Consider the following 15,819-nt stretch of genomic DNA (forward strand, 5'->3'; position numbering starts at 1 on the left):
CTTCGCCTTCCTACGCCGGGTTTTTGGAGTAGGAGTAACCTACCAGTTTCTGCCCCTTGAACGTTCCATTCTAGTTCAAATCAGATGTGCATGGGGTGTCCCCTGAGAACATGTAAATGTCAGGATTAAATTTGGAGTTCCACTACAGTATCATACCACCAACGCCACTTTAGAATAATAAACTGCTTTGACTTGTCAGAGTGCTTTCACAAATACACACACTTTATCTTTATGACAGCCCTATGCTAGGAGATTATCAGAGGCACAGAATAGTTAAGTGACTTGTCCAGTGTTGCCATGTATCCTTTAGTCCTAGAGCTAGAAGCTGGGTTTTGGATTTCTAGTTGAAAGCTCTGTAATTCCGGTCTTGTTTTTCTCCCAAACCCTTTTCCTCCAAGTCTACCTAAGACTAACAGTGAAAGAAGCAAAATTTCCACTGACTGTTCTCAAACGTAAAGTGTTGAACAACAGGTGAAATGCAGCTGTAACATGTCTGTCCATTCCTAGATCTGCAGCAAATGAGAATATGGGGGATTCTAGTAGCCTGTGATCTGAAGAATTTCTTTTGCATCACCTATCACTGAAAAGTTAAAAGAATATCTTGCCTAAAATGTTTTGAATGAGATCATATCATTCTGTAGTTCATTTTATAATGAATATAGACTTGTTTATGCTCCTTTTTAAAAAATTGTCTTAGTTGAAATATAGTTGATGTACAATATTGTATGCGTTTCAGGTGTGCAGCATTGTGATTCAGTACTTTTACAGATTATACTCCATTGAAAGTTATTACAAGATAATGCGGAGGGGCAAATTAGGGGCATGGGCTGAAGACGTACAAACAACTATGTATAAAATAGATGAGCAACAAGGATATACTGTATAGCACAAGGAACTATAGCCATTATCTTGGTTATGCTCCTTTTAAATGCTCACATTTTCCTGTAAGAAAAATAACACTTTTTTTTTAATGAGCCTTTTTTTTTTTAATGGTGAAGCAATGAGCATACAATAAAACACGTAGTTCTCAAGTGTTTAGTATTTTTAGTTTTGACAGTTGTATACACTGTGTAACCACAACACAAAACAAGATATGGGACATTTCCATCACCTCAGGGTTCCCTCTCCAGGGTACCTTTCTTAATGTTTCACCATTAAGCATCTATTTAAGATGGGGGGCGGGGAGGCAAAATGTGCTCTGTAGACTGGTCTGCTCTTGTTATAGTGATACTGATTTGTGCGATAAGTGACTATTTAATTTAAAAGTATGAGTCTTTGAACTCCTTTCGCACCCTTCCACCTCCCACCCAATTCATGGTTAGGTACCTCTTTATAATATAGAGAAACCCTCTTTTAGTTCTCTATTTTACTTGACATGGAATTCATCCTTTCTTATAGCACCAGAGTATAACATAGTGCCTGGCATGTTATCAGGGTTTTTGAATGGAATTCTTAAATCATGCCTGATTTGACAGAATGAGTGTGTTCCAGAAATTTGGATCCCTTTTTTCTAGTTCATCTGTGCAACCATCACTTTATTCACAATTTCGTAATGGAATTGTCTTTTTCATTCATTGATCATACATTTGCTGTACTATGCCTGTGTGTTTTATGCCAGTGACGGAATATCAGTGCCACTAGGGATGCTACTACTAAGCAGTTATTTGGTACCGGGTTTTAAGTACATGTATCATCTCTTGTAAGTTTTTTGAGGTAGGTGCTATTATTTTTTGCATTTTAGAGGTGGTGAGACAGGAGAAGATGTAGTTTAAATATACACCCAAGTATCATATTTGCAGTATGATTCCAGTATATCTAAAACAAAAAAATTCTTAACTCTCCTAGCATACTGCCTGTGTGTCCGATTGAGATACCATATCACAAAGAGTATATAAACTGGAAAGTATATGCCCAGATTCGTTAACCAGGCTAGAATTCTTGATGTATCTAACTCCCATCTTGAGTTCAACTTTTTCTCCAATGTCCAGGCTGGTTTTTCAATTTTCAGGCACCACATGGGTAAATGTAGATGATTCCTCTCTTTCTTAATAGTTTGTTAAAAGGTAGAACTGATATTTTATAATTAAAAAGCCTAAGGAAGAAAAGTTTTATACAATTAAATAACAAAAGTTCTATTTTTTGTGTGTGTCAGGAAATATATGTTTTTTGTGCAAGTTATTATAAGTAGTTCATATTATATTTTTATAAAATCTTTATAGCTGGGAATGTCTATCTTCTCTTCCTGCCACCTCATTCACATACAATTTTGAAAGTAGGGTCCAAAAAGTATCTATTTTGGTACTTAAAATGTTAACCTGCCTTTTAAAATTTGATTCATTTAATGGACAAATCACATTTAGAATTTTGACACACTTTATTACTTTTTACTTTATTAGTGATTTATATTTAAAGTCAATTTCTGAGGGTTTTTTTTTTGAAAGATTTTGAAGGTTGAACTGAACAGATTTTTTCAATTAGTTCTTGATAATGAAACTATTGAATCATTATTGATCTACTGAGCTATAGTATCTATTTATTTCACTTTATGTGGCTTTGCTTTAAAAGAAAGCCCATTATAAATAAACTATTGATTCTGGACCTTTTCTTCTATCATTTCATTTCTATTTGCTATTTTGATTTTCTTTAGTTCTGGAAAACTGCATAGTGAAAATGTGCTTTTTAAATAACTGCTTTTTTTTTTTTTTGCCTTTTGTCTTGAACTCAGTTTCATACTGTCAGGTTTGTCTGAGTCAGGTTTCTGTAATTTGAAATCTGGATTGTTCAAATTTTCAGTCAAGTCATATATTTCCTTTGTTGTTTGTTCATTCATTGTCATTGATTGGTTTGTTCATCCAGCAGACTTTTTTAAAACATCTGTTATGTGTCAAGCATTATGCTAGGTACTTGTAATTAATATTCAGTTGTCTTCATTCTCATTCCTTTTCTAGGAATTAAGAATATATTCAAAAATATTGAGTAGTCACCATGTATGAGCAGTGCATGAGACTCATTTCCTAAATATTAGAAGGTTGCCTAGATGCACTTTAATATATGCTTGTTAGCAAGAATTGTTATGAATTATTTTTTAGGCTTTACATTGTTTGTTTTAGACTTCGACTTTATTTCCTTAGGCAGTTTTTTATTCAATAGTTTACTTTTTGAAAGTGTTTACTGTATAAGGAAAGAAGTTTGAATGACTCTTGAAGTTGTTAAATGAAAAAAAAATCAAAAGAATGATCTTCAAATTTAAATAATGAATGAGCTGCCTTATTAGATCACTATTTGGAAAATAGAATTAGAAAATCACTGTTTGGAAAAATAGAATTCGATTTTTTTTTTTTGGTAAAGCCATGTATGAACTGTTTTTTGTCACGTTGCTAGGGTAAGGAGGAAAGAAAGCTTTCTGGGAGTTCCCGTGGTGACAGAAGTGACAAAGTAGTGGCTGCCAGCAACACCTCCAGTTGAGTGCAAGTCAGTAGAACTTTTGCTCCCATCATGGGAAATAAGTTTTTCTGTTTGGTGGCGAACCTTGTGGCTCTTAACTTGGAAGGATGATATCCTTTCATCTTTTTTTTTCTTATATCTGTATGTTATTAGGATAGGAGTAGGTCAAATACACAGCATTAATTTTTTTTTAACCTGAGATTTTTGGTTTTTTTTTTTAATCGATAAAAGTCTTTAAGGAAGTGCTTAAATTTCTTGAAATTCTATGCAAGATTTTTACAAATGTCTGTTAACTCCTCTCTCACCGTCATTCAGAGAGGTTCAAGAACTCAGAAAAGTTGATGGTCTTAGCTTTTATTATGACATACTCAGGATTCATAGTATACTTTGTACCTTAAAAGAAAAATGATTTGATATTTCAATAACAATTTCCTCTTATTTGTGTGTAGAGGTTGTTGAAAGATGAAATAACTGCTCTCACACATAACTACCCATTCTTATCCTCACAGAATCCCTACAAGATAGTCATACACATTTTTATGATGAAGAAACAGAATCAAAAGATAAGTAATTTGTCCAAGGTCCTCTGGCTGATGACTATAGTATAATTTAGCTTCCAGATTCTTGCTTTGACTCTTAAAGCTCATGTTCTCTACAGTTTCCTCCCAGCCTTTTTTCCCCCTAGTGAATTCTATTCCATATTTATTGCCTAGTGTCAATATAAAGTTATAATTAATCATTTGCATGTTTCAGAATAAGATAGATTCCCCCCATGCTACTTTTTTAAAAAAGAGAGAAGATTACTTATAATTAATGGTTTATATAGATGTGTCAAGGAATTTCTAAACTAGCCCAAGTGTTACCATTTAATGTTAGAGTTATTCTTAATTTCCTATGATCTGTCCCAAAATACATAGAGAAAATTGAAGATGTAATCTCTTAATAGGTTACTAGACTGAGATAAAGACTTGTTTGAACAAATAATATTACCATTAAGGAAGGAAATCTGTAAATTCCTATGAGCAGCAGAAATCTTAATCAAACTTTAGAACATTCTTATGGATCATATTTTGTTAAATTAGTCATAAAATTTAGCCCTTGATGTGGCATTTTGAAGGCTCATCATTTGCCTGTTTAGTCTCCCATGGTCATGGTCTACACTATAATGTGTTCATTTTAATCTGTTTGGCTATTTGCTATATACTTTTAGGACCAACCAACCTTTCCTATCTTAAGTAAAAGCTAACATGAATATCAAGGCATGCTAATTCCAAAACTATTTTCTTCTTAAGCTTGTGGTAGTAATAGTCTATATTCATCAGCATAGTTCTTGACTATGTACTGTTGGTTCAGTGTTTTTGTACTCACTGAATTTTTATTCATACAGAATCTAACACGTAAATCGTTATTCCCTTAAATTTTTGAAGCCAATTGAACAGTTGTATTTAGCAATAGGTACCTTTTAGCACTCCACTCCTAAAATTACTTAACTTTGTAGAAGATCTAATCTTTTACAGAGATGAAGATGAGAATTTTACCATGTACAAGGTGGTAAAGAGTATTTAATTTTTTTTTCCTTAACTAGATATGTGAAAGCTGTAGTCAATTACCCTTTAGGTATACCTGGAAGATTTTTGTTTTATAATGAACTTGGTGGGTTTATTCAGTAGACACACATGTCCATCCTCTTGTTATAGTTATTTTATCGGTATCCAGAAAAGGAAATTATTCCCTAATTTTCCTATATATGCTATATTTTTCCCTTCTAGGAATAGTAGTTATTGCCAATACAGGCTTCAAACAAGTAATAGTCATTGACAGAATGGTTAGTTGTTGGTTATTGGGGGGAATTTGTTTTCTGGGCTTTTTGGACTTCAACTCCTACTATGCCTGGCTCTACATTGTTGACTCCCTTTGAGGCCCTTGGTTCTTCGGTCAACTTGTCAGTTCTTTGAGGACATAGGAGCAGTAAGTTAGGACTAGGGCAGCTTCCTGATTCTTCTTCCTTGAACCAAAAACATTCGAAAAAACCCTTAAACTCAGTGCAGTGTTTTCTACATTAACTGATCTGCCTCAGTCTAGAGCATACATTGTTTAGGAAGCCCTTTTCTGAATTAATTAGAACTTGGTGTTAAAGGAAGCCAAGGAGAGAAATTCACTCATTTTACTGGATGTTTAATGTTGCCTGGAGGAGGACAAACAAACAAACAAACTTGACCTTTGGCCAAATATTCTTACCTGAAACTGGCATATCAATTTCTGGGTTGATCATACATTTTATAGATTGCTCAGCATAATATAATACCACCTGAAAAAACAAAATGCTTATCTATTCAAGTCATTTCCTTTTATAAAATCCAACTTTATATAAATAGTGGGACTGTAATTTTATTCTATTCATTTGGACTAGCTTAAGAAAATGATTAGTGAAGTGTTCTCAGACATTATACTCAGTGCAAACTACTCCCAAAAGATTTCATTTCCATTGGGTTCCAAATGACGAGAAATTGTTTTATAAATGTGAATATAAAACTTACAAATTAGCTAAGTGGTAATTCACTGGATTTTACTATAATTCAGTCTTTAAAACTATGGTTGCTTAATAAACATAGATTTTTGTACAGAAAAGTTACGTATTTCCAGATTTCGCCTGCAGTAAGAAAGGGCTTACTTAGGAAAATATCTTTAGGATAAAATGTTTCCGGGCAATGGTCTTCAGTAACTGCCAAGGCAAAGGAAATAAATGAGCTATTGGTCATGTGATGGTCTCTTAAAATGACTATTTCTGTGAAGCTTGTTAACACCAGTTTTACCTGAGAGGTGTAAGTGAAGGAGCTTGACTAGCTGTAATAGTACTGGCTCATTTACAGGAGTTTTGGTTGAGATTGACTTGCAGGACTCTGGTGAGTTGAAACTAAAGGGGAAAAAGTGATTTGAACTCTGAATGTCACTTAAATGTATTTTTTCTGTGTTTTTATAGGGGTTTTTTTGAAAAGCTTTTTAAAGTAGTTTTTTCGTTGATTCATGTTTGAATCACATCATGGAATAAATTAGATTCTTCTAGTTAAAATATTTTTTATTTTCTCTTAAGAAAATCAATATAAAATCAGATAAGGCTGACACAATTTTAATAATGTTATAAAGAAATTTTGCTTTCATTTTTAGTAATATTATTGGTTATATTTGGTTAAACTGCATTAGTCACAGCAGTATAATGAATTTAGATGAAATTAATGAATAGTATCAAATTTCAGTAGATTAAATCTGATGTGCTAAGCTTTTTTCTAATGTTAGGACCATTACATTTTTCTCTTCTAAAGTAAAGCACTAAAGTTTAACTTCCAAAATAACCTGCAGTTTTAGTTGGAGATTATATTCATTCATTGAGTTAATTAATTTCATATTACTATTTAGAACCAGTCATTCACCCATTGATAAGAAAACTATTTCTTCAAAAAGTAAATTCCTGGGCTTCCCTGGTGGCACAGTGGTTGAGAGTCCGCCTGCCGATGTAGGGGACAGGGGTTCGTGCCCCGGTCCGGGAAGGTCCCACATGCCGCGGAGCGGCTGGGCCCGTGAGCCATGGCCGCTGAGCCTGCGCGTCCGGAGCCTGTGCCCCGCAACGGGAGAGGCCACAACAGTGAGAGGCCTGCGTACCGCAAAAAAAAAAAAAAAAAAAAAAAAAAAGTAAATTCCTCCAGAACCAGGTGATGGTGAGTCTTCCTTTAGACAAAGGATCTTTATTGTAGTACATGTTAAACTGGCTTCCAGTGAATTTTTTTAAAGGCACAGTATTGTTTTCAGAGATAATAATTCTCAGACTACGTTTCCTCCAAAGAAATAGTGTTAAAGGAAAAAAACAAATTATTCACTGCAATAAATGGAAAACAAAAAAGGCAATTATTAACATTTAGGTATTGAAATAAGATCCATTTGGCTTATCAATGTAGTTGGAATTGTAGCCCTTGTATTGACTTAATGCTAATTCCTATGTGATGCATATTTCTCTTCATCAAATTCAGTGTTCTGAAACCCGAGTAACCTTTTAAAGGCAAAAAGAAATTTTTAGCGGCCCTCCAGAGTTCATTTAAAATATATATATTTGAATCACCATGTTTTTGAAAAATGTTTGTCTATATAAACTTTTTGTTTATTCATTCAGAATGTCTAAGGAGATAGATCTGGAAAATACAAACCCACATTAACTGAAAGACAATGTCCTATTACTTAATTGCTCACAGTATGCATTTTACTGAGGACTACATCACTGGTTCTTTTCGACTCACTTTCACCACCCAACTGTCCAGTGCTTTATGTTGACTCAGGTCTCTCATCCCTTTATTCTGTTCAGAAGAATATAATGCTTAACTGTGAGTCATCAGCTTTACATAGATGCGTATTAAATCTGTCTCAACAATAAATAGTATCCCCTGCTGCTAAATCAATCATAAATAAAAATGCAAACCAGATACTGGACTTGTGTAGCTGTTCTTGGCTGCAGTTGGGTGAGCATTCAGGCTCTGGAACCAGATTGCCACAGTTTGAATCCTGCTTCTCCCACTTCCTACATGTGTCACTTTGGGCAAGCCTACCTTAAATCTCTGTTTCTGTGTATTTCTGCTACCACCTTATAGGGTTATTATGTGAAAATGAAATGAGGTAATGCATATGAAACACTTAGAAATGAGCCTGGCACATAATAAATACTCAAGTGTTGGAAGCCTTATGTGTGTTTCATATTGTAAGTGTTAAATCCAGTTGAATCACCCATGTGTTTGTTTTCAAGTTATCATTAAAATGAAAAGATTAAGTTGAAAGTCGTTAAAGGGAACTTGTGAACACCTGAAATTATATACTATAAAGATTGTATGTAGACCAGGGGTCAGCAAACTATGGCTGGCCATCACTTGATTTTGTAAATAAAATTTTATTAGAACATAGCCATATCCATTCATTTCCGTATTTCTTATGATTATCTTGGCCTTACCATGGGAAAAGTTGAGTAGTTGTGACAGAGACCTAATGGCCTGTGGAGCCTACAATATTTTCTACTTGGTCCTTTATAGGAAATTTGCCTGCCCCTGCTATAGACTCTAGAAACTATATAGTCCTTTATAATCGAGAATATTTTGATCCTAGGTGCTTCTAGAACTCAGTTTAAGAAATGATTGTTCATGATCTTCATAAGAACGGTGCATATTTGAATTACCTGTAATGTTTAAAAAGTAAAATCATGTGTCTGGGCCCTGTTGGGTTTTGAAAGGACCCGTATAATTTACAAAAGTTCCCAAAGAACACTAATGTTTAGCCCTGCTGACTAGTGGATGATTTTCTCACATAGTTCAGTTTTTTGTTTTTTGTTTTTGTAAGGCCTAAGAGACTGCTTCAGAGTAATGGTAAGAAAAATGATGGGCCATTTTAGATCAGTGGGGCTCCAGGTTGAATACAAACAGAGTTTCTGCTGCACTCGGTTGCGAGATTAGTGTGGTCTCAATACAATATATGCCTAGCGTTTGGTTAAATTTTCTTCTCACATATATTACAAACCTTGAACGTAGCTGCCTATCTTTCTGTCTGCCTCGCATGTCATGGCAGTGACTGGGTAGAGCATGTGGTGAGAAGAGGGTTGTATGTTTCCTTGTTTCCTTAGAAATTAGTGTGTGTGTGTGTGTGTGTGTGTGTGTGTGTGTGTGTGTGGTGGAGGGGGACTGCGAAAGTTCTCTTTACTCTGTACATCTGCTCTGAAAACTGGCTTTAGGAAAAGGACAGGAGTAGACTAAGGTATGGTGATTTAAGGAGAAATAACTTTTCCATAATTAGACAGTAAAAATATAAAATCACTGGGCTCTTTCATTGCTGATATTATGCTTACTCTATCTTGAAGTAATTCCTGTGTTTAATAAAACACTTATATGAGAAAAAACTTAAAATTTTGAGTCAGAATATTTGGAACTGTAATATCTTAGGAAAATTAAGCAGCTTTTACACAGTTCTTCATAATAACTATTAATTCTAGTCAGATTTAGAATGAATTGTCTGCTGCAATAAATCAGGTTAATATGGTTGACTCTGACTATGTAAATTTTTTTTTCTTTCTTTAAAAAAATGTAGGCATTTCAGTCGAACCATGGAAGAACTGGTTCACGATCTTGTCTCAGCCCTGGAGGAGAGCTCGGAGCAAGCTCGAGGTGGATTTGCCGAAACTGGAGACCATTCTCGAAGTATCTCTTGCCCTCTGAAACGCCAGGCCAGGAAACGGAGAGGGAGAAAACGGAGGTCGTATAATGTTCATCACCCGTGGGAGACCAGTCACTGCTTAAGTGAAGGCTCTGATTCTAGTTTAGAAGAACCAAGCAAGGACTATAGAGAGAATCACAATAATAATAAAAAAGATCACAGTGACTCTGACGACCAAATGTTAGTGGCAAAGCGCAGGCCATCATCGAACTTAAATAATAACGTTCGAGGGAAAAGGCCTCTCTGGCATGAGTCTGATTTTGCCGTGGACAGCCTTGGGAACAGAACTCTGCGCAGGAGGAGGAAGGTCAAGCGCATGGCAGTGGACCTCCTGCAGGACAGCGCTAACAAGCGGACGGTGACCCAGCCCCTCGAAGGCTGTAGAGATCAGGACATGGACAATGACAACAGAGCTTACCAATGTCAAGAGTTTACCAAGAACAAAGTCAAGAAGAGGAAATTGAAAATAGTTAGACAAGGACCCAAAATCCAAGACGAAGGAGTAGTCTTAGAAAGTGAGGAAACGAGCCAGATGAATAAGGACAAAATGGGATACGAAGAGCAAAAAGTCTCAGACGAACTCATGAGTGAAAGGTGACTTTTCTATTCTCTAAATATAAAAATATGTCTCCACTGTTTGCCGTTGAATGTGTTTCGGATTTTAATTCTATTTTTAAATAATCATAAATTATAATAATGGTAGTGATATTACTGTTTAACCGTGGTTATATTTACTTATAATTTATGATGTTTAGCACAAAGCAAAATTGCTTGTCTGATCTATGAACAGTCTTTTGATTGTGTTATAATGACTTAATTTTCAGCTACAAAGAGAAAAGGAAGTGGATTTTCAATGGGAAAGAATGCTTTTGAATAACAGCACATTTATAACTGTTAGAATTGCATTTATAATTATTTACTTGTTTAATTATAGAGCTTTAGCCGTCGGTGCTTTTTAGTGTCACAGTTCATCAGTTTATTCTGATTCCTGAGAACCAAAGTTGATACCACTTCACCGTGAGTGGCTAGATATTTTAAGAAGTCTGTAGATTGCTAGGAATTCTGATCACTTATGAATTGTAAAACCCAATTTATAGTCTAGAAACTCCTGATCTTGTCATTAGACAAATGGGAGAAGCAGTAATCCTTTGGCAGTTAGTCTAATCTGTCCATTCTAGAAAAGGGGTATACCACAATGATAGCTGTTAAGGACTGTTTTGACACCTTCAAAAGGTAAGTGACCACTTTTCTTTTACACAGAACTAATGTTACCTGCAGGAATGAGAAAACATTGACACTGTTCATCCTTTTAAGCATGTCCTTGAAATCAAACGCACAACTATGGTCAAGAAAAGAATATTCTTTAAAAATGGTCTGGGAGAGAGTATTTGATTTTTAATTGGTAAGATTGGCATCATTTTAATCATGTGGATTGTGAGCTATGGACCTCATAAGCGCATATATATATATTTTTTCTTTCCCCTTGTAAATGTGGTTACAGATATGCGTAGGACCTGGTATAAGTTTACAGAATGGACCTTTTATTAGAGGTGGTTTGCTATTTATGTAATTTTCCTAAAGAACTAAAAATTACATAAATGTTTCAGGAAGGTTTTGAGAAGTTTATGGTACCTGCTTTTCTTCCAAGAAAGTTGTCATTTTTATACCGGAATGAGAATTATTTGTATGCAAGTATTGGGCCATTGTGACTGAGGACCATCCAGCTTGACTTGAAAGTAATTATCTTGCTTAGTTGCTGGGAGGGAGGGTGTGTGGCAGTGGAGATAAATCCTCAATTCTGGATTATTCACAAATTACCTGCTTTCTGGATTGATTGTGTAAGCCCCTCCTTTTATTGATGTCTTCCTTTTATTGACAGATGTGTACCCTGGACTAGAAATGAGATAAAACTCTCTTCATTTCTTTTCATTGTAAAAAATATTTGAGTATTAGGTGCCATCAGGCTGTCCAGCAGTCAACAGCCTAAGTACAAATTTTCAAAAATGATGTTTTCACTCTTGAATAAATTAAATTTATTTCCTCTTATTTTAAACTTACCTATACAGCTATTCTTTGTGGTCACTTAAGAGTTAGGTGCACATTCCTTCTGTGGGAAAATTGCTAAATATTTAAAGTATCTTCCCAACAAGAATAAGCATTTTTTGAGACCACTTCCAAAGCTTTCCTACTATAAAAAGCTATATATTGCCTTGGAACTGATTTATAGACAAGAACGGAACTACTTCACTCTGTGTGTGTGATTTAACACACATTTGAATAACTGCTGTTTACTGTTCACCACTCATGGTCCCAAGACAAATAACACAGCCCCAGTTCTCTTCAGCCTCGTAACCTGGAATAGCCAAACAAGCAAACGATGAAAAAGAAATGTGCTGAGTGGAAGGTACTGGTGAGGGAAAACTTCCTAAAGAACTGTGACTGAAAGCCTTGTTCAGATATCGAGGCGTTAAGGCGGATCATCCCAGGTAGAGGGAATAACTTATGCAGAGACATGGTTGTGAAGCAAGTGCTATGTATGTGGGAAAGTATAGGTAGTGTAACTGCATTACATAAAGTGGGAACGGAGGCTACAGCAATAATTGTGTTTTGAAGGCCTGTGTGCAATGATAGTTTGGATTTCATCATGTAAGTAATGGGAAGTCAGTGAAGAATTTTTAGTCAATTAGATTTATATGTTATCAAGATACCTGACCTTGACAACAGTGGCTCGTTTAGTTTTGGCTGACCTCCAGTCCATCCTTAAGAGGGAGGTGAATTATGGCAGCAGTAGTAGAGGACAAAAAAAACATGGGAGCAGTTTTAAGAGTTGGAATCAGTGGAAGGTTGGCTGCCTATATTTTTGGGAGGATGAATGAGAAGGAGGACTCTCAGATGATGCACAGGTATCAAGAATAGAAAATATAGGAAATGAACGGATTGGGGCAGGGGATTGGGATTGGTATCCATGCATTAATTCCACAAGCATTCATGGAATATATTCTCCTCTAAATACTGTGCTATAAAAGTCATACTAAAAAAAAGTGGGAAGAGGTGTCCTTGAAGATAAGCCATAATGACCCTCAGCTCCTGAAAATGGAAAGCCTTGCTTCTGTTTAAGTTCTTGTTCTGATTTATTGTACCCACTAACAACTACATGATGTACTTGGAGCAACTAGCTAGATGTCAATTAGATGAAACGTAAATAAGGAAGCATGTTGTTTAAAACACGTGTAAAAACATCTCAAAGTAGGCCAAGGATCCTTAAGTGCTAAGAGCTGATCTTAGAGAGGGAATTCTGATTTTCTTGTATCTTTAAGAAGAACAGCAGGCAGAGAAGAGAGAAGGAGATAGGGATACCTCTTGGAGAAAGGACATAAACAAAAGGACCAGAGATGGGGATGGGAAGAATTTAGGTGGGGGCCCATCCATGGAAAGCCTTGATAACTAAATTTAAGCCAATAAATCTGAGGAAGTAATTTAAGAATTTTTCTGAATTTAATTTAATTTAATTTTTTTATACAGCAGGTTCTTATTAGTTATCTATTTTATACATAAGAATTTTAATAAACTTTTTTTTTTTACACACACACATATATGCACCTGTGTGTTTTATAAGCTTTCTTTAAGAATAGTTCTAGATTTACGGAAAGCTTGCAAAGATAGCACAGAGAGTTTCTGTATACCCTGTTCCCATACTTCCTACACCCAGCTTCTCCTATTGGTAATATCATCCGTTTACTATGGTACATTTGTCAGAACTAATGGGCCAGTGTTGACACATTAACGGAAGTCAGTACTTTATTAGAATTTCTTTTGTTTTTATTTACTGTCCTTTTTCTGGTCCAGGATCCCATCCAGGATACCATAATATTTTTAGTCAACCAGTTATGTTTTGAAAAGATGAACCTAGCTATGTGTAGAATAGATTAAAGGGGGTAAATCTAAACTCAGAGATTGGAAGACCATTGTACCAAAATAAATAAATAAAGGCACATAGATTCACAGCCCTTTATCTGCAAATCTGAATCCTGAAAGCTGTGAAAAAACTAATTAATTTGTGGCCAGACCTAACTTGACCTGTATTTAACATGGATATTCCTTCATTTAATTGAAAAAATAATATGTTTGATTATGAAGTGCTACCCCAGACTCCTCTTAGGCATTTTAGAATGTACCTTTCTAAAGTGTAAAAATGTGTGAATTTTAAATAATTTTGCCTCGAGGGTTTCAGAAAAAGAATTTAACCCAAGGTATGTATGTTAAGGCCCTTTATTAGAGTTGTGTTGATGAGGGCAGATGAGAAACACTACTCAGTTACAGATTAAAAAAAAAAACCATAGTAGTTTGGGCAGCTAAATAGCAGAAAGATAAAGTTTCTGAAGTGTTTTTAATACTCTAACACCACTATGTATAGAAGAGCATACCTGTTTGTAAATAAGAAAATATGTATTGATATGATGCTTTTAAAAAGTATTGTTTTCTTTCCTTAACATATGTGCAGGATAGTTTCATACATTCACTTAACTTGAAGAAAGTTAAAGAAAAAGGTACTAATTCAGTTTCTTGGGAGAATGTGCCACTTAAATTTTTATACTTTTTGTTTATGTTTATTTTTTAAAAATCAAACAAAAACTGAAATGATATTTTATATTCAGAAAAAGTATGTGGATTTAGAATTTCATCTATAGTTTTAAAGCTGAACTCCCAATTGAAATATTTTAAAACAGATTAGGATGCTTTTTTTTTTTTTTAAACTAAGATTACAGAATTCTCCCTGTTGATGGAAAAGTATTATAATTTAAAAATCACCTGGGGCGATTTCCTGATTGGTTAGAATTAAGAATTACAGTAAAAAGAGAGTATATGAGAATTTTTAAGAACATCACTCAATAGTCTTTAAAAACTAAACCCCTTATTATCTGACCTTGTCCTTATGGGTTTTTTAACTAACTAGACTCTCGTATAAGCATCGCTTCTGATAAAACTAAGTGACAGTTTAATTCATGTCAGTTGAATATTTACTATTTATTTTCATTTATATGTTAAGTTTGACTCTGTATCATACTCTCCAACTTCTGTGGAAATAATAAGAACCTGTTATTTTTGTATACTTCCTCCTTAATAATTGGCAATATTCATTTTCTCCTCAGAGAGACCTTAGCTTTGATTTAATGGTTTGTTACCATTGTAAACTTTTTTCCCCCTTGCCAAATAATAGAGTTGTTGGGAATTCTTAAGTAATGTCTTTTCTGGAATATTTGCACATATGGTTATGAAAAGTAATTCTATCCCAGGCCCTTGTATTTATTTCATGTGCTGAAGAAAGGCTGAGCCTGCTTTCGATTGAGACTTTCCCCATTTTATTGAGCAGTGGTGTTCAGGGCTCAAGCTGAATTGCCTGGAATACGAAAGGAGCAGTAAGCATTTGATGAAAGTAGATAATCAAGTGCATCAATTGTGTCAGCATCTCGTTGCAGTCACATCTGGCTTGCTGTCAGAGTCCCATTAGATTCCTGTGGTTTTATGTGCCAAAAATAATATGCTCTGTAGTTAATGGCACCGAGATATTTGCAGTTTGATTTTAAAAAATCATCTTATTTTCTTTCAGATCTTTGTCAGGCTTAAGTTCCATCTCTGAGCTGCCATGTCTCTTTAACATTTGACAACTGAGAGATCAATTGTTCTTTTGATCTGTTTTCTTTTTTTTTTTCTTTTCCCTTATTTTAGTGAATCCAGCAGTCTCAGCAGCACTGATGCTGGTTTGTTTACCAATGATGAGGGAAGACAAGGTACTGAGATGCTAATTTTTTATCTCTTTGCGAAAAACGCCTTCATTTTTAAGTTGTGCTTATTTCTAGTTATTTCATAAATTGATGACTGCAATCCATTTACCTTAGTGCAATCCACACACTACTTAGTGGACTGGGGTTTAGTTCCTTTCCATGCTATGTCTTCATAACCTAAAGTAGTTAATTATCTCCAAAAGCTAGTCTGTGGAGTTAATAATGTTAAGGAAGGATTATCTTCCTTGAGAAAGCTTTACATACCTCAATTCTTTTCAATTTTGTCTCTTTTAGCAAGTTCACAAGACCCTGGTTCTCATTCTCCCCCTGGTTCCAAATGTATTTAATTCTGTTT

The 15,819-nt window shown here is 34.9% G+C and overlaps 1 protein-coding gene across 4 annotated transcripts in view; it reads left to right on the plus strand.

The window, feature by feature from the left end:
* GPATCH2 (G-patch domain containing 2) overlaps nt 1-15,819 on the plus strand; it is a gene marked incomplete at both ends in the record, with an annotated part of 164,426 nt that overhangs the window by 488 nt on the left and 148,119 nt on the right. For all 4 annotated transcript variants that reach the window (XM_079696876.1, XM_079696877.1, XM_079696878.1 and 1 more), the window contains 2 exons: nt 9,556-10,275; nt 15,409-15,470. In XM_079696876.1, coding sequence (XP_079553002.1) covers nt 9,556-10,275; nt 15,409-15,470 — 782 coding nt within the window. The remainder of the gene's footprint in view (nt 1-9,555; nt 10,276-15,408; nt 15,471-15,819) is intronic.

This window comes from Hyperoodon ampullatus, assembly GCF_949752795.1.
Source record: "Hyperoodon ampullatus genome assembly, chromosome: 2".
Classification (NCBI taxonomy): Eukaryota; Metazoa; Chordata; class Mammalia; order Artiodactyla; family Ziphiidae; genus Hyperoodon; species Hyperoodon ampullatus.